Source organism: Drosophila suzukii, chromosome 3 (genome assembly GCF_043229965.1).
Source record: "Drosophila suzukii chromosome 3, CBGP_Dsuzu_IsoJpt1.0, whole genome shotgun sequence".
NCBI classification, from domain to species: Eukaryota; Metazoa; Arthropoda; class Insecta; order Diptera; family Drosophilidae; genus Drosophila; species Drosophila suzukii.
In genome coordinates, this window is record NC_092082.1 from 34,140,337 (window position 1) to 34,160,841 (window position 20,505).

The following is a 20,505-nucleotide window of genomic DNA, read 5'->3' on the forward strand; positions in this document are numbered from 1 at the left end:
ATTTTGCAACTTTCTAGGTAAGTTTTCGCATTTCCTCACTCCTTTCTATTTCATCCTTTCTCTCTCCACACGACCTCTCTCGCCTCTCGTCTCTCTCTCTCGCCCTTCAATCGTCCTCATCCGGCTGAGCCTGGCTTTACGCTGGCAACACTCGAACGCTGGTGCGGAGAGGACTTCGCATTTGCTTCGCTGCAGGTAAGTATTTTGGTGTCGCTTGGCTGCTTCCTGTATTAACCCAATATTGATCTCAGGACGCTGCAGCTGCCATGTATGCCCCTTACTTCTGGCCCCTGTTTCAGCCGCGTTTCCCGTTCTATGTCGGTTTTTTTCTCTTAAACTCTGTTTTGTCGGTTTATTTAACTTTTATTTTTGCTCTTCGAACACTCTCATGCCCGCCAGCCCTAACCGGACGCGGAACGCGCGCCTCTCTCTCCACACGCGCACGCTGCGCCTGCCGCCCAGGATGCGAGCCTCCTGCACCACCGGTGTCTCCGCGATCCCTTCGGGCCACTCCGTCTCCGCGATTTCTCGCCATCGCTGTCCTTCCGGCGCCGACACCGTCCGCGACAACTTCGGCCGGGCCACCACCTCGGACACTTCGGGCGCCGAGTGCTGCCGCTTGAGCGGAGGACGGCCGTTTCCCACGGGCTCAGGCCACACCCAGGGTCCTCGCTCCAGATGCTCCGCGGTTCCTGCGCTCCCGGTAGGCGTTGGCGTCGATGGCCCTGTCCTTGGCGTTGCTGGTCCGGTGCTCGGCGTCGGTGGGGCCCACTGCTCCGGTCTGCCACGGGTCCTGGGGTCCAGCGGGCTCACCCGGGGACCACACTCTTCCCAGATCCGGGGTTCTTCCGCCGCTGCCGTCTCCTCCGCGGGTCCCTCCGGCCAGGTCCAGACGACCGTCTGTTGTCGCCACCTTACCCCTTCGGCCACGAACGTCCGGGTGCTGTGGCTCACGTGGGCCGCCGGGATATCTGTCCGGATGTGTTGCTGCTGCGGTGGCTGCTGCTGCTGCGGTGGCTGCTGCTGCGATGGTGGCTGCTGCTGCGGTGGCTGCTGCTGCTGTGGTGGCTGCTGCTGCGGTGGTGGCTGCTGCTGCGGTGGCTGCTGCTGCTGCGGTGGCTGCTGCTGCGGTGGTGGCTGCTGCTGCGGTGGCTGCTGCTGCGGTGGTGGCTGCTGCTGTGGTGGCTGCTGCTGCGGTGGTGGCTGCTGCGGTGGTGGCTGCTGCTGCGGTGGTGGCTGCTGCGGTGGTGGCTGCTGCTCGTACCTCGGCGTGGGCGGTCGCGCTGGCGTCCACCGTGGTGACCCCTCGTACCGCGGTGTGGGCGGGATTTCGGGCAGCCACCGCGGAGGCGAGGACGCCCATTCGTCTGCCACTTCTTGCGGCGTGGTGTAGGGTTCGGGCGCATACCTCGGCGTAGGTGGGTACCCCGGGTTTTCCCACAGCTGCGCCTCCTCCTCCTCGGCCATCCGTAGCTGGGCCTGCCACTCTGGCGTCTCCTCCATTTCCTTCAACCGCCGCTCCTCGTCTCGTCTTCGCGCCTCGCACTTGCGCCGAAATTCCCATGTGGCCGCTACCACAGCCTCGACATGGCTACTGAGAGCCAGCTGGTCCTGGGGCGACTCTTCGCTGGCCCACTCTACCTCCGCCGCGCCAGTCGGGATGCGGCCGTCGGCCCTGTTGACCGCTTTGTGAAGCCGCCATCGCCGTTGCTCCACCCGTGGGTCCTCCACCAACTCGACGTCGCTGTCGGAGCTGATTACCGGATCGGGGACGCCCCGCCCGGAGATCCGCCGCGAGGTTCGGGTAGGCCGGGCTGCCGACCATCCTTGCCCCGGGCTAGATCCTCCGGACGGCTGGTGGGCAGCCATCATCCTGCGCGCTTCGCTTCTTGTTACACGTGTGCTCATGATTGCTCGTTGATTTTGATTGTGCAGCTGGAGCCTGGGCTCCCTTTAACGACACCTCGGTTCCGAGCCTTCCTCTTTGCTCAATCCCGCTATTTCCATCGGCCTCTCCTTCTTACTACTCAGATCTACGGTACAGCTCTCTGCTCTGTACCGTCTTCCCTCTTCCTTCGGCAGACTTTTGATGCGTGTTTTTTCTTTTCCTCCGATCAGTCCCAATCGAGACCTTAGACGCTCTGGTTCGCTCCCTTTGTGTTCTTAACGTTCTCCTGATGTCCTTTATGTGTTTCATTGCGCCTTTGTAGATGACCTGTAGTATCCTTGGAGGTATCCTTGGAATTTGTTCGTAGTATCCTTTGGGAATCCTTGCAGGTATCCTTGGACTCTTTCCGTAGTACCCTTTGGGAATCCTTGGACGTATCCTTTGACTCCTTTCGTAGTATCCTTTGGGCATCCTTGAAGGTATTCTTGGACACCCTTCGTAGTATCCTTTGGGCATCCTTGAAGGTATTCTTGGACACCCTTCGTAGTATCCTTTGGGCATCCTTGAAGGTATTCTTGGACACCCTTCGTAGTATCCTTTGGGCATCCTTGAAGGTATTCTTGGACACCCTTCGTAGTATCCTTTGGGCATCCTTGAAGGTATTCTTGGACACCCTTCGTAGTATCCTTTGGGCATCCTTGAAGGTATTCTTGGACACCCTTCGTAGTATCCTTTGGGCATCCTTGAAGGTATTCTTGGACACCCTTCGTAGTATCCTTTGGGCATCCTTGAAGGTATTCTTGGACACCCTTCGTAGTATCCTTTGGGCATCCTTGAAGGTATTCTTGGACACCCTTCGTAGTATCCTTTGGGCATCCTTGAAGGTATTCTTGGACACCCTTCGTAGTATCCTTTGGGCATCCTTGGAGGTATCCTTGGGATCCTTTCGTAGTATCCTTTGGTCTTTTAATGTTGTTTTGCATCTGTTGTGTCTGCTTGCTGTAGCCGCTCGCCTGTGTTTTCCGTTTGTTGCTGTTTCAGCTCGCTTACGTGGATGGTCCGCTCTTTCTTTGTGTTTATGTGTCTTATTTTGCAGATTACTGGTGACGCAAAACCTATGACTTGGTAAGGTCCGTCGTATCTTGGGGCCAATTTTGCTGCGAACCCCTCGGCCGCTTTTGATAAATGGTGTTCCTTGGCCCACACGACGTCACCCACCTTTGGCGTCCATTGCCTCCTCCTTAGGTTATAATGCCTAGCCTGGTCCTGGGATGCTTTCTCCAGGTTCCGCCTTACAATCTCGAAGATTTCCCTGAGTTTGTTAGCATTCTCTTCCGGGGTCTCTGTCGGTCGTCCGGTCCCTACGGTTTCTCTGTCGTATAGGGCGCTCGGTAGTCTTGGTTCTCTGCCTTGGGTAATGAACGACGGTGTGTAACCTGTGGATTCTGAAACGCTCGTGTTTACTGCCAGCATGATTTCTGGCCATTTTTCGTCCCAGTCTCTTTGGTTCTGCCCTGCGAACTGCGCAATCATTGTTTTCACCGTCCTATTGGCTCTCTCAGTCGGGTTCTCCTGTGGGGTGTATGGAGCTGTGAACTCTTGCCTGGCTCCCATTTTGGCCAGGAAACTCTTGAAGGTTTTGCTGGTAAACTGGACTCCGTTGTCCGTTATGACTATTTTGGGGACCCCATACCTCGCGATTATGCGTTCTTTGAAAGCTTTCATTAGGGATTCGGCCGTCGCGCTTCGCAGCGGCACCAACTCAGTCCACTTGGAGAACCTGTCTATCAATACCAGTAGCATTTGGTTGCCGTGTTTCGAACGCGGCAGGGGTCCGACGAAGTCCGCACATACCGTAGCCCATGGTTCCTCTGGCACCTGCGTAAGCATTTTCCCAGCCATTTGCATCTGATTCGGCTTGAACCTCATGCATGTCTCACATACTCGCACGTGGGCTCGGGCGTCTCTGTGCATTCCTGGCCAGTAGTACCGGGCTGCCAGACGTGCTATTGTCTTTCGGCTTCCTACATGGCCAGCCGCCGGTGAGTCGTGGTTCTCCTTCAGCACCGTTTCCCGCAGCGCTTTCGGGACGCACATCTTCCATGTTGCAACATCTTCGCTGCCCGCTCTATGGGGTATATTCCTGTACAGGGTGTTACCCTCCATCACGTAGTCTGGATACTTTTGCGGCTGGGTCCTTATCTTTTCGCGCATTTCCAGAATCCAGCTGCATGCTGCAGAAGCTTCCGCCGCCGACGTCTCCTTGATCCCTCGAAGCGTTTCCGGCAGTGGCTGCCTTGACAAAGCGTCTGCCACCACGTTGAGTTGCCCTTTCCTGTACGCTATTTCGAAGTCGTACTGCTGCAACTCCAGGGCCCATCTGGCGATCCTCCCTGAAGGGCTCTCTATGCTGTTGAGCCACTTCAGTGCCATGTGGTCGGTTACTACTTTAAAGTGGTAACCTTCCAGATACGGCTTGAGCTTTCGGATTGCCCAGACGATTGCCAAGCACTCCTTCTCTGTTGTTGAGTAATTCTTCTCAGCGCCGTTTAGCGTTCGGCTTGAGTAAGAGATTACCTTTTCGCCTCGTTCAGTTTCCTGGGTCAAGATTGCCCCGATGCCGTAGTCGCTTGCGTCAGTTTGCAAGATGAATGGTTTGTCGAAGTCCGGGCATGCCAGTACGGGGTCTGCGACGAGTCTTGCCTTCACCTCTTCGAACGCCGTCTGATGTTCCTGTGTCCACACCCATTTATTGCCCTTGCGTAGCAGATCGTTGAGAGGTTTGACTATTTTTGCGAAGTCAGGTACAAACCGGCGGTACCATGATGCTACGCCCAGGTACTGTCGGAGCTCTCTTACTGTCGATGGTGGTTCTAGTTCGGCGATGGCTGCTACCTTTTCCGGATCCGTGCCTATTCCTTCGCTAGTCACTCGATGACCGAGATATAACAGCTCTTTCTTAAAAAATTGACACTTTTCCGGGTTTAATCTCAGATTTGCCTCCTTTAGTCGTCGGAAAACTTCCTTTAGGTTGGCCTTATGTTCTTCCAGCGAGCGCCCGATCACTATGATGTCGTCCTGGTAAGCAAATGCGTGCGGCGACATTTCTGGGCCGATCACCCGGTCCAGCACCCGTTGAAAAGTCGCAGACGCCGAATGAAGTCCGAATGGCATTACTTTCCATTGGAATAAACCTTTCCCCGGCACTGTAAATGCCGTATACTGCCTGCTGTCCGCTTTCAGTGGGATTTGCCAGTACCCATCCTTTAGGTCCAAGCTGCTGATGTACCGTGCTTCCCTCAGTTGGTCGAGAATATAATTTATTCGGGGCATCGGGTAGGCATCCTTTACAGATTTGGCGTTTATTTGCCTAAAGTCGACGCACAGTCTCCATTTGCCCGTCTTTTTTCTAACCATCACGATGGGAGAACTGTATGGGCTTGTTGAGTGTTCTATGTATCCCATTTGGAGAAGCTCGTCCACCTTCGCATTGATCTCCCCTTGAACTTTCGGATTCTTGGGATAGTATCGCTGCTTTATTGGTTTGTCGTCTTTCATCGTGATCTGATGCTCTGCCATGTTTGATGTTCCCTTCATGCTGCTGAAAGTCGATAGCTCTGCCTCCAGGAATTTCGTCGTGTCGTCATCTTCGCTTGCCCGTTGTACGACTGCCACCGACAACTTTTCCTCGAGCCATCCCTTGTGACGATTCCTGGCCGGTATTATCACTTCGTGTCCAGCGCACTTAATTTCGGTACCGACTTGTGTTAGAAAGTTCCATCCCAACACCAATGAATCCACTACTCCTGGTAGTATCAGCAGGCTCATGCTCAGTCGCTTGTTCCCGAACGCAATTTCCACCTCCAGCTGCTCATCGATTCCGCCACATCTTCCGTCTGCCAACCTAACTTGCCGTCGTATCCTCGTAATCTTTCCGAGGGCAGCCAGGTCGTCCGCCAGCTCTTTGCTTATAAAGCTTGCTGTTGCCCCGGTGTCGATTGTGGCCTTGTATGTGCCCCCACCAATCGTCACCGCTGCGGACAACTGCTGCTCCTCCTCGATCAGCTTTCCCGTTAGTTTGGAGAGGTAGCATCTTGCGACCCCCGCTCGCCTCTCTGCGGCTGAGATCGCTGGGCATTTCCCGCCTGCTGGCAGCATTCAACGCTCCTGACGCCTACTCTCCCGCACACCCAGCAGAACAACAGGCGTTGGTGCCGACATCCCCGCGCCCAGTGTCCATGACCGCCGCACTTTCGGCAGGCCTCCTGGGGGTCTGTGATGTGTGTCGTTTCACGAGGCCTTTGTGTTGTACTTGGTGGCCTCCAAACATTGTTTGCTGGTTGCATCTGTTGCTGTTGTGGTGGTGTCCATTGGCCTCCGCGTGGTGCTCCTGTTGCCTGCTGCCGTGGTACTCGGTTAGGTGGCGACCATTGGTCGTTTCCCCGCGTCTCCTGGATTCCTGTCTCTTCGCATCTTCTGCATGTTACCTGCGCTGGCGATGACGACTTGTTCTTCGAGAATTTGTTTTCTTGCGCGAACGCTTCCCGCTCCTTTTCCAGTTCTTCATACTCGTCTGCTAATATCATCAGCGTGTCCAGGTCCGACACTTTGTATGCCCTTAGGAAGATCCTTAGACTGGGGGTGCAGTTCTCTTTAATGACCCTTAACGTCTCTTTCGTAGAATAGTTAAGTGGCCTCACCATCGTCTGCATGTCGATCATGTAGTCCTTGAACGACTCGCTGAAGCCTTGCTTCCTTTGCCGGACCTGGTCCGCCAGCCTGGTGAAGAAGTCTCTTGGCAGGAAATATGTGTGGAAGCTTTCAATGAATTCTGCCCATGTTCTCCATTGCTTATTGTTGGCGATGAACCATTTCAAGGCCCTTCCTTTTAGCAACTCCGGCATCGCTCGAGGGATCATATCAAGCTCCAAACCGTACGTGTTGGCGGACCATTCTACCTGCTCCAGGAACTCGAATGGTTTTTCCGCCCCGTCGAACCTGAACGACCATTCGCGGACCTGCTTAGCGACCTTTGCATAGTCCGACTGGCTTGGTCTCGGGATCAGCGCTGCTGCTTTCTTTTCTTGGCTTGACTCTCTCCTGTGGGCCTCTTTCTGTATGTTGTCAACGCTCAGGCTTGCCACCAGGTTGTCCCCTTCAGCGTTCGTTAACGTAATGCTTGGGCCGGCTCTGTCGTAGTATGTCGCCTCTAGCTCGGCCCAGATGTCGACGAGTTGTGGATCGTTCTCTGTTTCGGAGTAGTATTCCGATAGTGCCTTCCTCATGTCGTCTAGCCTGCCCTCCAGGGCGACGTTGAGCCTCTGTGCGACATGGGCGAAGTCTTCCTTCTTGAGGCGGTAAATCCACTTCTTTCCCATTTTTACTGTGCTGTTCTCACTGTTGGGACAATCACGTTGGGCGCCAGATGTAACGAACTGATTTGTATTGTCTGCTCGCTACGAGATTCGTGCGGCTAGCTCAGTATATTGTGTGTTCGTCCCACCAAATTTATATTAACGTGACCGCCCAGTAGCTCAGTGAGAAAGCACAGAATTCACGGGTTCGTATTGGGTTTTATTGCGGGTATATTATTACAAGTGTCTTAGTCGCTTGGTTGGCTTTGACTCGTTGCTTGTGACCTTCGGTGCTTCCGCCGGTCCTGGATGACTCTACGACCTCTCGCCTTGATGACTCTGTGCTCCCGTCCTGTAGCTCCCTGAAGATACTCGCAGCTCCCTGAAGATCCTCGCCGCTCCCTGAAGATCCTCGCAGCTCCCTGAAGATGCTCGCTCGCGGTTCGCTTCTCACGCGTGACTTGGTGACTGCTGGTAACGACTCGGACTCGCGAGGGGTATCGGCCGTACGGGCTTAGGGAAGCGTCACCGTTCTCAGACTAGGGTGAACAGAAGCTGCGCTCTCCAGGATCGCTCCTTTCGACACACCGCCGCCTGTCCCTTGCTCTGTCCCGGATGGTCCCACTGGGGTTTCTGCTCAGCCCGCGCGGACAGTCAAGGCGGTAACGCCAGGAAGCTGCCTCGCGCCTTACTTCGCTTCCACGCCTAGTGTAAACGAACGTTCCACCCTAGCCTCACCCTTTTGCTTTTTGTCCGGGACGTTCCCGTGTGGCTTGTGGTACTCGGGGTTCGGGCACGCCGCTCCGGGACCTCGCAAGTCGAATCCGTAGGGCTCTCCTGGATAATTCCACTCGAGACCGTACCGATCGACCGCTCTCCCTTCTGGCTTGTTATATTCGTGGTTCGGGCACGCCGCTCCGGGACCTCGCAAGTCGAATCCGTAGGGCTCTCCTGGACAATTCCACTCGAGACCTTACTGATCGACCGCTCTCCCTTCTGGCTTGTTATACTCTTTCCAGGCGTAACGCCAGGACTTTGTGGACAGGATTAATCGACCGCCTTGACCTAGCCGTGTGATGCCCTCTGGATCTCAGCTACCTGCGTCTCAATTCGGAGATTCCTGGTATCCCAATCCCGAACGTCTCGACGTAGCAATCTCGCTCCTTGTAGGCTCCCACGGCGCTGCTTCTCTGGCGACTCGACTTGCTGCTGCTCCCTTGTAGGTTATCTGGTTGTTTGATTGTTCACTTTGGTATCTGAGTGATCTTGACGGTTTGACTCCTTGTGATCGACTGATCCAGCTGCCAGCGCTCTGCGGCCTTATATAGGGCCTCCGGGAACCGTTATTTCCCTTTTGCGCACGGCCCGCTGAATCTCTCCACTCTGGGTCCAAAGTCCGTGCCTCCTGGATGACCCACTTGTCCTTTATGTACCGCTTCCAATGGATGTTCCGCCCACTGCTGCCGTTCCGCTGATTCCCGTGCCGCTTGTGGCACGCCTGTGTGCCGCTCCACTGCCGAGATGTGGCACTTCCTCTCCCGGTCCAAAGTTCACGGGAGAGTCCAAAGTCCAGAGGAGTTCCGTTATCTCCTTCTGCATACGGCACTCTTGCTCTGCCCGCGAAGTCTCCATTCTCTCTCGATCTCCATCCTTGGTCTCCAATCTCTCTCGCTCTCCTTCATTGGTCTCCAAACTCTCTCGCTCTCCTTCATTGGTCTCCAAACTCTCTCGCTCTCCTTCGTTGGTCTCCAAACTCTCTCGATCTCCCCGCCGCGCCGTTACTACGCGAATTCGCCGCGTATCTGGTAAGCGGCCGGCCATCTGCTGCTGCTTCTATTTGTGGGGAGTTATTCAACTCCTCACAAAGTTTATCCAGAACTATGCTCTGATTTCGAAACCCTTGACTGACCTTACCAAAAATAAAGCTGAATTTGTTATTGGCCCTGATGAAGAGAACTCTATTAAAGCCCTTAAGAAATACCTAACTTCCAAACCTGCTTTAGCTATTTACAACCCGAAATACGAAACGGAGGTACACACTGACGCCTCCATAGACGGTTTTGGCGCCGTGCTTTTGCAGAGATAAGCTGACGACGGCCAATTTCACCCAGTCTGCTTCATGAGTAAGAAAACCACGGAAGCGCAGCGTAAATATTCCAGCTACGAGTTAGAGGTGCTAGTGATCATCGAAGCTATAACCAAGTTTAGAGTTTATCTCCTTGGCATTCCATTCCAGATTGTCACCAAATTTTATTATTATTGTTGAACGTTGATGCACTAAATGCAGTACAAACAAGTGGCCCAAACGACACCAAGCACGTGCTTGTTACGCACGGGCCCATTTTTATTTCGGGCAAATACGGTTCGCGAGGAAGGTACACAGAACAAATAAAGACAGGACAAAACATAGATCAACAAGACTAAAGCAAATGAGCTAAGATTTTAGTTTTTAGTATAAGGATAGAAGTTGAGGAACAAATTATATGATATAGGTTGTTATAATTATTAGAAAGAACGCGAAAGGGCTCATGCTGACTAAAATTGGATGAACATCGTGGCAAGTTGATAGGATGGTAGTTTCGCATTAGTCTAACAGGAACATTGAAACTTAGGCGGCTTACCAAATCTACAAAACCAATATCGCCTCTGATAAGATTATTCATAAAAATTGTTTGTGCCTAACCGAAGTAGACACTTCCGGGTCACACCGCGGGACAAGGGGGTAATGAGCACTTGTCGCTGGCACGGGGACGCTATGATGGCAGGACGATCGCGTCGCGGCAATGGTAACGATGGTTACTGCGATGCCGGACCACAGGCGATGCTGAACTGCGCTGAGGGTGAGCTAACGTGGGTCAGCTGCTAGTGGAGATAGTGTATTACGAGCCCTATTCCCAGAGGTAGGAAGTAGAACCGCGGAGTTATGAGATGCGTTGGTAACTGATTTATTCTTCATTTGGTACATGTTTATATACTACTTGGAAGACGAAAGTTTAGTGTAATGATTAGTGAAGTGCGCTATATTCTAAAGTAGGTAGGTAGGTCAGGGAGTTTTGATTATGGTAGCAGTTTGTGTAGTTGGCTCGGCAGACACTGCAAAATGTGCTGACTGCATTGGCCGGTCAGTGTGCCGTTGATTCGGTGAGACGGTGAGTTAGTGAGACATATAATATGCTGATTAGCCATTCTCATATGCAGTGGGTGCTACTGAGCGCCTGGTACTGTTCCCAACTTGGCTACTGCTTGATTTGTTGGGTGTGGTCATGTTGAGTACCTTTGGGTACGAACATTCTCCCCCCCATTGAGGGGTACCCTCAATTAAGTCGTGATGTCGGTCAGCCCTTGACCGAATTGTATAGGAAGCACCTAACAAATCATTGACCAAGGTGGATCTTTCCTTCAACTGCGGTTTGTGATTCAGGTCCTTCACATCTTCTTGATGCTGCTTAACACTCCCCTTTGCGATAAAATTGACATTACCGTGGGGACTGAAATTGTGCTCTCGTAGAACTTGATCATTTGGCACGTCTGTGGTATGTGGACATTCTGCAATAAAACTAAGATATTTCTTGGTTAGGTTTGGACATGTTGAACCAAAGTCAGCCTTCTTGTAGGTTTTAAATTGATGAGAAGTCGGTTCTATATTCATCGGATTTTTATCTTTTGTTGGCTCATAAGCAGCGTTCGGTCCTGCAAAATCACCTCTGCCTTCTACCAGAATAGGGTTGATTTCCGTATCAGATGAGGTTTCTTTATTGAGATAACCTGTGATTACATAACCAAGCCTAGTGCCTTGTGCCAAAGGTTTATTAGGTCCTAGTTCAAGAAGTTCACCGGTTATTACACAAGAATACACCTCAGACCCTAAGGTTAGGTCAATGGGTCCAGGTTGCCGAAAGTCAGGATCTGCTAATGGCAGTCCCCCGGGAATATTAAGATCGTTATCAATCGATACTGATGGTTGGTCTGGAATGACTGTGGGAATAATAAATACCTCTATTAGTCTTTCAAACCCTGATGTTACTGATGAGAGCTTTAGTGTTGATCTAATTGCTGTTGATATTTTTCCTCCGATTCCAGATATTTCAATCGGTGACCTTTCCTTAAGAGATAGCAGATCTGCCATTCTCCTTGAGATAAGATTCACCTGTGATCCACCATCTATTACAGCGCGACATGTTTGTAATTGACCGTTTGGCCCTTGTAATGAGACCTTGGCGGTCGCGAGCAGAGTATATCCTCCTACGTCGTCGTAGCCTGCAATGGTTACTGCGCCGGCCACTGGATTGCTAGTCGGTCCTTGGTGTAACAGTGAATGATGCCGTTGCGGGCAGACTCGACAAGTGGTCGGTGATCCACAGTTTTCAACCTTATGAGCTGTAGACAAACAATTTGTGCATGCTCCTACTTGAATAATGGCTTGACGCCGTGCTTTGGGGTCCATTTGCTGGATACGGCTACATGCTCTAAGATTATGTTGTCCTAGGTGACAAATCTTACAGCTCTCTTCGTTGTGAACTGACTGATGGCGGAGTGTTGCTGTAGGTTGAGCGCTTATCGTCTCCAGCATGCAAGCGCGCCGCTCAATAAACGTCAGTACACTCCATAACGTTGGAATTTCCGTTGGTGCATCCGCTGAATTTTCTAGAGCAGTTAGAGACTGCTGGTCTAGTTTTCTTCTGATAAGAAAACACAGGATTGGATCCCAGGATTTTGTGCTGATATCGAGGTTTTGAAGAGTACTCATTGAGTTTTTTATAGTGTCATGTTGTTGTGACGATTCGCACCCGATCGTCAAAGTTGAGCAGAAGTCTACTCTGGGGGTCTTTCACACACTTTGTAATAAAAACTCAGAAATTTTTTGAACTTCACCAGTTGTATTCATTTGTATGCTTTCAATCTTTGACTTATTGCTAACTTTGATTTACAAATTCGGAAATATAAAGCTCGGTTATAAACGCGACCAGCTTCTCCTTATGTCTTCTTCGTAGTGTCGTGCTGCTAACATTAGCAGCAGAAATCTAACATTCGCTGTTAAAACTGCTGTTGTCCACTGCTTCTCAGAGTCGCCAGAAAAACAGCTGTCCAGCTTCTCCTAATCGACAGAAACACCCGTTCATGCCGCCCCCAATACTGAACCCAGTATTCAAAGCCTTAGACCATGCTTAAACTCTGAAAAGGTTGAAGTGTGTTATGGAGTGAATGCGGGTATATTCAAAGGTGCATGGGTTGTGTACTTGGGCTAGACTCTTCAGTAAATCTTGGCAAGGGCAAACGACAAATCTTTGACACAGAGCTCTTGTAAATACCCGTTGAGGTCTTAATTGTAGCTACTCGAACGAGCCCATCGGCCCCAGGATGTAAGTCGATGATTCGCCCTAATTTCCAGTCAGAAGGACCAGTTCGATCATCCTTGATGATGATCATGTCGTTACGCTGAAGATTGTCAGTTTCGTGGCGCCACTTGGGGCGCGCCTGCAGATGAGATAGCCAATCTGCACTCTATTTTCTCCAAAAGAGGCGAAACATCCTTTGACCATTCAGGAACTCTGTGTTTAATGAAGAATCCTTAAGACTAGGCTCAGGGAGTGACATTATCGAATCCCCGATTAAAAAATGTGCAGGGGTGAGAGCTTGCAAATCATCTAAGTCAGACGTTAAGGGGCATAATGGCCGAGAGTTCAAGCACGTTTCTATCTGGATAAGAATGGTAGACAGCTGCTCGTTCGAATCCCATTAAACGATCGATAAAGATGGGTTTTAACAGCTTTTACGTTGGATTCCCAGAGTCCTCCAAAGTTTGGACTATGTGGAGGATTGAAATGCCACTGAATGTTTCGACGAGTAAGTTCAGGAACTACTGTCTCTTCAATTCCTTTATAGAATTCATTGGTCCACAGCTTTAGAGACTTGTCGGATGAGATAAAGTTGGTTCCACAGTCGCTGTATAGATGTTGACAAAAACCCCTACGTCCGATAAAGCGCTGCAGCGCCCACAGAAAATGCTGTGCCGACATTCCCGTGACTGCTTCCAAATGAATCGCTTTGCTCGCTAAGCAAATGAAAACTGCAATGTATGCTTTATAGCAAGTGTGACCTCTGAATCTGGATGACTTTATCTCAATCGCACCAGTGTAATCAACTCCAGTTGCTTCAAACGCCCGTTTGGGCGGATTGACACGATGCGCTGGTAAATCTCCCATCAGTTGGCTTGATGGTGACGGCCGGTGTTTGAAACAGGTTACGCACTGTCGCAGAATCCTTTTTACTGCCTGTTTACCGTTGACGATCCAGAAAACTTGATGAATTGTAGATAAAGTTAGTTGCACACCGCCATGTAAGGTGTTGTGATGAGCGTTCCTTATAATTAAAATCGTCAGGTGGTGGGCCTTTGGAAGGATTATTGGTGTGCGTTGAGACATGGAGAGCTGCAAAGCATTCTTAAGTCTGCCTTTAACTCTCATGAGCTCCTCATCGTCGAGAAACGGTGATAGCTGGATGAGTTTGTTGTGTTTGGGTAGAAATTTGTTGGATCGTAGTCTTGATAATTCTTCCGAATAGACTTCTTGTTGAACCATCCGCACCAGTGCGAACAAAGCCTGTTGAAATTCAGATACCTGAATAGGGCCGGTGAGTCTATCCGCTTTTTTGTGACGAGTATTATAAATGAATCGTTTGACGTAGGCTGTAACGAATAAGAGTTTATTATAGGAGGAATATGATTCGATAAATGGTTGCACTTCTATACAAATGTGGGCTCCGATGTGCTTTAAGGATTGCTCTCCTGAAATAAGTTCTGATTTTGGGGACTGAACTGGATTGACTGGCCAATGCTCCTCTGAAAGATGCAGCCAATGTGGTCCGTTCGACCAAAGCGTGTGGTGTTTCAGCTGGGAAGGGGTGAGTCCGCGTGTATCACAATCTGCTGGGTTTTCTTGCGTAAGAACATGTCTCCACTGCGATGGCGAGCTTGCCTCCAGGATTGCTCCAATTCTATTCGACACAAATGTCTTCCTGATCCAATACAGCACTATCATTGCATCCGACCAGTAGTGTACGGATATGGTGTGATGTGATGCTTGAAGTTGATTGACAATCCATTCGGCTAATTGTGTACACAGCAGGGCTCCGGATAACTCAACTCTCGGAATTGTTAGCGGCTTAACAGGTGTGACTCGACTGCGGGCGGCTAATAAGTTAACCTGCACGGAACCATCCGTACAACTAGCTCGAAGATAAGCGCATGCTGCATACGCCATGGATGATCCATCACAAAACATGTGTAGTTGCAACGTCGAGACATGCCTTAAATCGAAGCCTAACCACCGAGGGATGTGTATCTCTTCAATGTCTGGGAGCTCTTGAATGAGCTGTCGCCACCGCTCGGCGAGTTGATCTGGCAATGGGTCGTCCCAATCTAATGATGCGGGGGGCTCATCCTTGCGCTCGATACGAAAACTCCAAACTTCCTTCAACAGGATTTTCGCAGCGATGATCACTGGTGCCAGGTATCCCAACGGATCGAATAAGCGTGCTACTGTGGATAGTATAGAACGTTTGGTGAATATAGGATTGAGAGAAAACTTAAGATTAAAACCAAAACCATCTTTGTTTGGATGCCAATACAACCCTAAAGTTTTAATGGAGTCCTTATTGTCTATCTCAAAAATGCTACTGTTAGAGAGATCTGCAGTTGGGATGCTTTCTAAGATATCTGGATGGTTGGATGCCCACTTCTTGAGCTCCATGCCTGCTGATTGCAGAGCTGCGATGACATCATTGCGAATTTTTAGAGCTCCGTCGATGGTCTCGTGTCCTGTTTGAACATCGTCCGCATAGATTTCTTTTTTAAGGACATGCTCGGCCAGAGGATAGCGTTCGCGCTCGTCGGACGCAATCTGATGTATGACTCGAATCGCCGTGAAGGGTGCCGAGGCAGTGCCAAACGTTACTGTAGTTAAAACATATTCCTTGATGAGTCCCTTTTCATCGCGCCAGAAAATTCGCTGATACTGGGCATCTTCTTCATGCATATCTATGCAGCGATACATTTTCGTTATATCGGCCACGAAGACGTACCGATGGAGACGCCAGTTGAGTATAACTCCTTCAAGATCGTTTTGTAGGGCGGGACCCGTGCATAAAATATCATTCAAAGACCTCCCGTTAGACGTTTTGCACGAAGCGTAGTATACGACGCGCATCTTTGTAGTTAAACTGTCGTCTTTGATCACAGCATGATGTGGAACGGTGCACGCAGAGATTGAGAGTTGCCTTTGAGCGTTGATCCTAGTGTGTTCTTCCTCACTACCTTTTACCTCTTTTATCTGCTTTAGATCAAAGTACTCTTGAATAGTGCTGGCATACTGTTGACTGAAATCTGGCCGATGATTAAGTTTCCTTTCCAGGGCGTGGAAACGGTTTAATGCGATTTGTCTTGACCGGCCGATCACCTGTGTGGGGTCAAACAACGTTTTTAAAGGCAAACAAACTAGATATTTCCCATTCAGCTGACGGATATGAGTTTGTTGAAAATGGTCTTCACACCATTTTTCCTCTGCGTTGAGTTGTCGTGTTGTGGAGACCTGATCCAATTCGAAAAACCTCTGTACCATGTTGTTTAGGTTTGCCAAATTACAACGAATGGAGATTGAAGTCGTCTGGGCTGCTTCAGCTGGTCCAAAAACTATCCAGCCCAGCTGTGTGTTTTGTGCAATTGGTTCTGCAACCGTCCCTTTGCGTATGTGCGGAAGCATTAATTGCGGGATAATGTCGACACCGATAAGTAGGTCAATGCGACCCGACTTGATGAAATTAAGATCTGCAAAGGATAACCCTTGGAGATGTTTACAGGACTTAATGTTTACATTTTGTTTTGGTAAATGACCTGTTAGTGACCGAAGGATGAAGGCTGAGGATACGTAGGCATTAAAATCCGATCCTGAACATGAGATTATGGTGAAGTCGGTGCTGTGCCTGCACTGATTATGCGAAGTATTACCAATTCCCGTGATCTCAGCTCGTACAGAACGCCGTTTGAGTCTAAGCGCTTGAACGATGTTTTCCGTGATGAGGGTGCCTTCCGAGCCATGGTCGATGAGAGCTCGAACTAAAGCTGACTGCCCAGTGGAGTTATTTACGATCCGAACCAGTGCAGTAGCAAGAAGGGTCGTTGAGTTCAGATGGGAGGCAACTGCGCTGAAGAGTTGCGTTGATGGTGCATTTTGTATTGCGTCTGCGCTCCGACCAGAGTCTGAAGTATGCTGTCGGGATACTCCAGGAGTCAATGAAGGACTTTGTTGAGCATTCGGGAAATGTAACAAAGTTTGGTGCCGTTGACCACATTGCGAGCAGTTTCGGTTGCTGCTGCATTGACTGAGAGAATGGGAAGCACTAAGGCAATTGATGCATGCCTTCGAGAGGTCGACTATAACCTTTCGCGCGAAACAATCCTTGGCAAGGAAGTCCGGGCACCGTCTTAGAACGTGATTCTGTTGGCAGAGCGAGCACCTGATGGATCCAGACTCAAGAGTACTGTGGAAGCTGTGTCCCCTAACAGTGGAGTTTCCCGATGGTCTGGTTGTCTGGCGATGGTTGGTCGATTGTATAGATGATCTACCTGGAACGGCTGGTTTCCTACTCTCGATTAGGTCGATGCTGACCAATCGATTGTGAAGAAACACCTCCAGCTTTGTGAAGGTGGGGATTTCCACGTTGTTGCCCAGGGAATGTTCCCAGGCCTGTGTTGTGCTGATAGGCAGCTTTGTGAGTAAGTGATGTACCAACCAATGATCACAGGAATCAATGGCAATGATTCACTAATACATACATTTGCCAAGTTTAACAAATTCCTAAGGTCCACCGCGATCTCCTTAGACAGTGGCTCGATTTCGTACAGTGCATTCATTTTGTACATGAACTGCAGTCGAGGGTTGTTGTATCGTTTTACCTCAAGGTTCCAAGGTTTCTGTTAATGCCATATGGTTTATATCCTGGTCTCGTCCGTGCGGTAGTGCTTGCTTCAAGAAATGAAATTTTTGAATGTTTGAAAGAGATTGATTTTCATGTATTAGCTGCGTAAAGCTGTCATAAAAAGATGGCCAATCCACAAAATTTCCTGAAAAGTGGGGTACGGGCAATTTGGGCAGCTGAATTGTGGAAACAGGAATGGGCACAAGGGTGTTGTTTATGGATTGATCACCTGATACCTGTATTGGGACTGGAAACTTGGTTTCGTATTCATCGGCGAAAGAACAATAAATGTGGCTGTATGCTTGCTCAAAATTGTCTTCAACAGCATCCGCAAAATATGGATGCGATCGTGGACGTTGCTGTAAAATGAGCGCTTGATGATTTGTGTAAAATTGTTTTGAAAGCTCGTTGAGCTTGTTGAGGCGAAACTCATAGTAGGATTTAGTTTTCTTTATTTGACCGTTCTTTTTAGCATTTTTAAGTAGTTGGGTCAACCTGGAAGATAAGTCCATCTGCATTGCGTACATGTCTGCAAAAGGCTCGACCACAGCCAAAGGTGCCGAGCTCTGTTGTGCCAAATCACTACCATTACTTTCATTTTTACCCATTTTAATGTTTTCCTATTGCACTCTGCTTTGAAAAACCACGCACAAATACTCTCACAAACACACTCACCTGTTTCAGTCGCTCCGCTCGTGTTGCGATCAAACTTTGAAGGAAGGGGACGGCAAACTTCACGAGACTAGTGTGACGCATGAGATGGCAATAGGCATGGGTTGAATCCGCTATTCTCCTCGACTTCTTGATTCCTCCGTTATTCGAGGCTCCGTTATGGCGATGTACGTGGCAAAGGTTGCGTATCTTTGCTGGTTTAAATTAATAGTAGACTTGCAAACAAGTAAGCACAAAGATTGAAGTATGTTTACCAATATTGGAAGCTGATGAAGTTATGAGTGTATGTTCCCCTCATGGGCCACCAAAATGTTGTGACGATTCAGTTTGATTTACAAATTCGGAAATATAAAGCTCGGTTATAAACGCGACCAGCTTCTCCTTATGTCTTCTTCGTAGTGTCGTGCTGCTAACATTAGCAGCAGAAATCTAACATTCGCTGTTAAAACTGCTGTTGTCCACTGCTTCTCAGAGTCGCCAGAAAAACAGCTGTCCAGCTTCTCCTAATCGACAGAAACACCCGTTCACATGTAATGCCCTTAGTTGGCGCGAGGAACCGTCTATAGGCGTATGGTCAATAATTTTTGCTATGGCGGCGAATACTAGTATTTTGCCGTTCTGGTACCTGGCCTTCAACCGCAACCAGGTGTCGTCATAGCCACCCTGTGAGAAGACTGTGTCTGTCAAGACGTTCCTCGCTTCACCACGAAGCGAACTCTGTAGAATATGTAGTTTTTGACTGGCCGAATATGGTTTGTTATGTACCAATTCCACAAAGAGATCATGGAACCGTGGCCAGTCTAGATAATCGCCGTTGAACTCCGGAATGCTAATTGGAGGAAGTGCCAAGCTTAGGCTCATTGGCGCGTCGTTTTCTTGTAGCAGGTTCATTTCGTATTCCTCGTATAATGTGTGGAATTGGGCTAGCTCTGCTTCTGCCAGAGCTGCGGCCCCAGGTGTGCTATCCAATTCGTCGTGGGCTTGCCTCAGTAACGCCCAATGGAGATCCAGGTGCCTTTGTAAGGCTGGGGTGACAGTTGGGGCGTTCGAGGCTAATGTTAATGATGACTCCAATTCGTTGCATCTTCTCTGCAACTGTCGGATCACCGTATCAATTGCGGAATCTCCTTTGACTTGATCTTTTGTTGTGAGCTTGATGTTGGCCGAAGTTCGTCGGGGGGCCTTCGGAAGCCCGCTTCCAGTCGGCATGTTGTCCAGAAAGATATTCTGATATTTTTCGACCAGCTCTTTAAGTGCTACTAGTCGTGAAGAGTACTCACTTCCAGTGGGTAGTGCCGCTTGCTGGACTTCTTCATCTAGGTCGCAAAACTGCCGCCAGAGATCGTTTAACTGATATAGCTTACCAGAATAATAGCCGTCTCGGTGGCGTCGGTCGGCAGAATCCTTGCCATAATTCTTAATGAGCTGTTGGATTTTCCCTTGCAGCTCGTATTGTGTGTCTAGTAATCGATTGTGTAAATCGATTCTTGTGTGACTTGTTTCCTCAATGAATGAAGTAGACATATTGTGTGTCTTGGAAACAAAGAATCTTGTGAAGCTGGATGAAGCTGAGTATCCTGTGAAGCTGGATGAAGCTGAAGTTCCTGTGACGCTGGAAGAAGAAGCGTATCCTGTGAAGCTGGATGAAGCTGAAGTTCCTGTGACGCTGGAAGAAGAAGCGAATCCTGTGAAGCTGGATGAAGCTGAAGTTCCTGTGACGCTGGAAGACGAAGCGTATCCTGTGAAGCTGGATTAAGCTGAAGTTCCTGTGACGCTGGAAGACGAAGCGTATCCTGTGAAGCTGGATGAAGCTGAAGTTCCAGTGACGCTGGAAGAAGAAGCGTATCCTGTGAAGCTGGATTAAGCTGAAGTTCCTGTGACGCTGGAAGAAGAAGCGTATCCTGTGAAGCTGGATTAACCTGAAGTTCCTGTGACGCTGGAAGAAGAAGCGAGTCCTGTGAAGCTGGATGAAGCTGAAGTTCCTGTGACGCTGGAAGAAGAAGCGAATCCTGTGAAGCTGGATTAAGCTGATGTTCCTGTGACGCTGGAAGAAGAAGCGTATCCTATGAAGCTGGATAAAGCTGTGAGTCCTTTAGTGGGAAGGGGGTTGCTTGAGTGTGATCCTTTGTTGTTAAAGGATCACGTCGGGGTCACCAATGTTTGTGCCTAACCGAAGTAGACACTTCCGGGTCACACCGCGGGACAAGGGGGTAATGAGCACTTGTCGCTGGCACGGGGACGCTATGATGGCAGGACGATCGCGTCGCGGCAATGGTAACGATGATTACTGCGATGCCGGACCAGAGGCGATGCTGAACTGCGCTGAGGGTGAGCTAACGTGGGTCAGCTGCTAGTGGAGATAGTGTATTACGAGCCCTATTCCCAGAGGTAGGAAGTAGAACCGCGGAGTTATGAGATGCGTTGGTAACTGATTTATTCTTCATTTGGTACATGTTTATATACTACTTGGAAGACGAACGTTTAGTGTAATGATTAGTGAAGTGCGCTATATTCTAAAGTAGGTAGGTAGGTCAGGGAGTTTTGATTATGGTAGCAGTTTGTGTAGTTGGCTCGGCAGACACTGCAAAATGTGCTGACTGCATTGGCCGGTCAGTGTGC

The 20,505-nt window shown here is 49.7% G+C and overlaps 1 protein-coding gene across 1 annotated transcript; it reads right to left on the reverse strand.

Moving 5' to 3' along the window:
- Positions 1–363: 363 nt before the first annotated feature.
- LOC139352748 (uncharacterized) lies at positions 364–17,149 on the reverse strand. Its single transcript, XM_070995378.1, has 6 exons — positions 17,072–17,149; positions 16,130–17,003; positions 13,991–16,063; positions 13,492–13,927; positions 1,265–1,753; positions 364–793 (listed from the first exon to the last, which is right to left on the reverse strand). The coding sequence occupies exons 1-6, from the start codon at positions 17,147–17,149 to the stop codon at positions 364–366; spliced, it is 4,380 nt and encodes a 1,459-aa protein (XP_070851479.1).
- Between the last annotated feature and the right edge of the window lie 3,356 nt (positions 17,150–20,505).

Excerpts from the sequence above, each read along its gene's own strand:
- LOC139352748 (XM_070995378.1), bottom strand. The coding sequence starts at position 17,149 with ATGAATGCACTGTACGAAATCGAGCCACTGTCTAAGGAGATCGCGGTG. Across the intron at positions 17,004-17,071 it reads ATTTGTTAAACTTGGCAAAT|CTGCCTATCAGCACAACACA; the intron begins GTATGTATTAGT and ends TTACTCACAAAG. Across the intron at positions 16,064-16,129 it reads CATCCTTCGGTCACTAACAG|ATCTTAATTTCATCAAGTCG; the intron begins GTCATTTACCAA and ends TATCCTTTGCAG.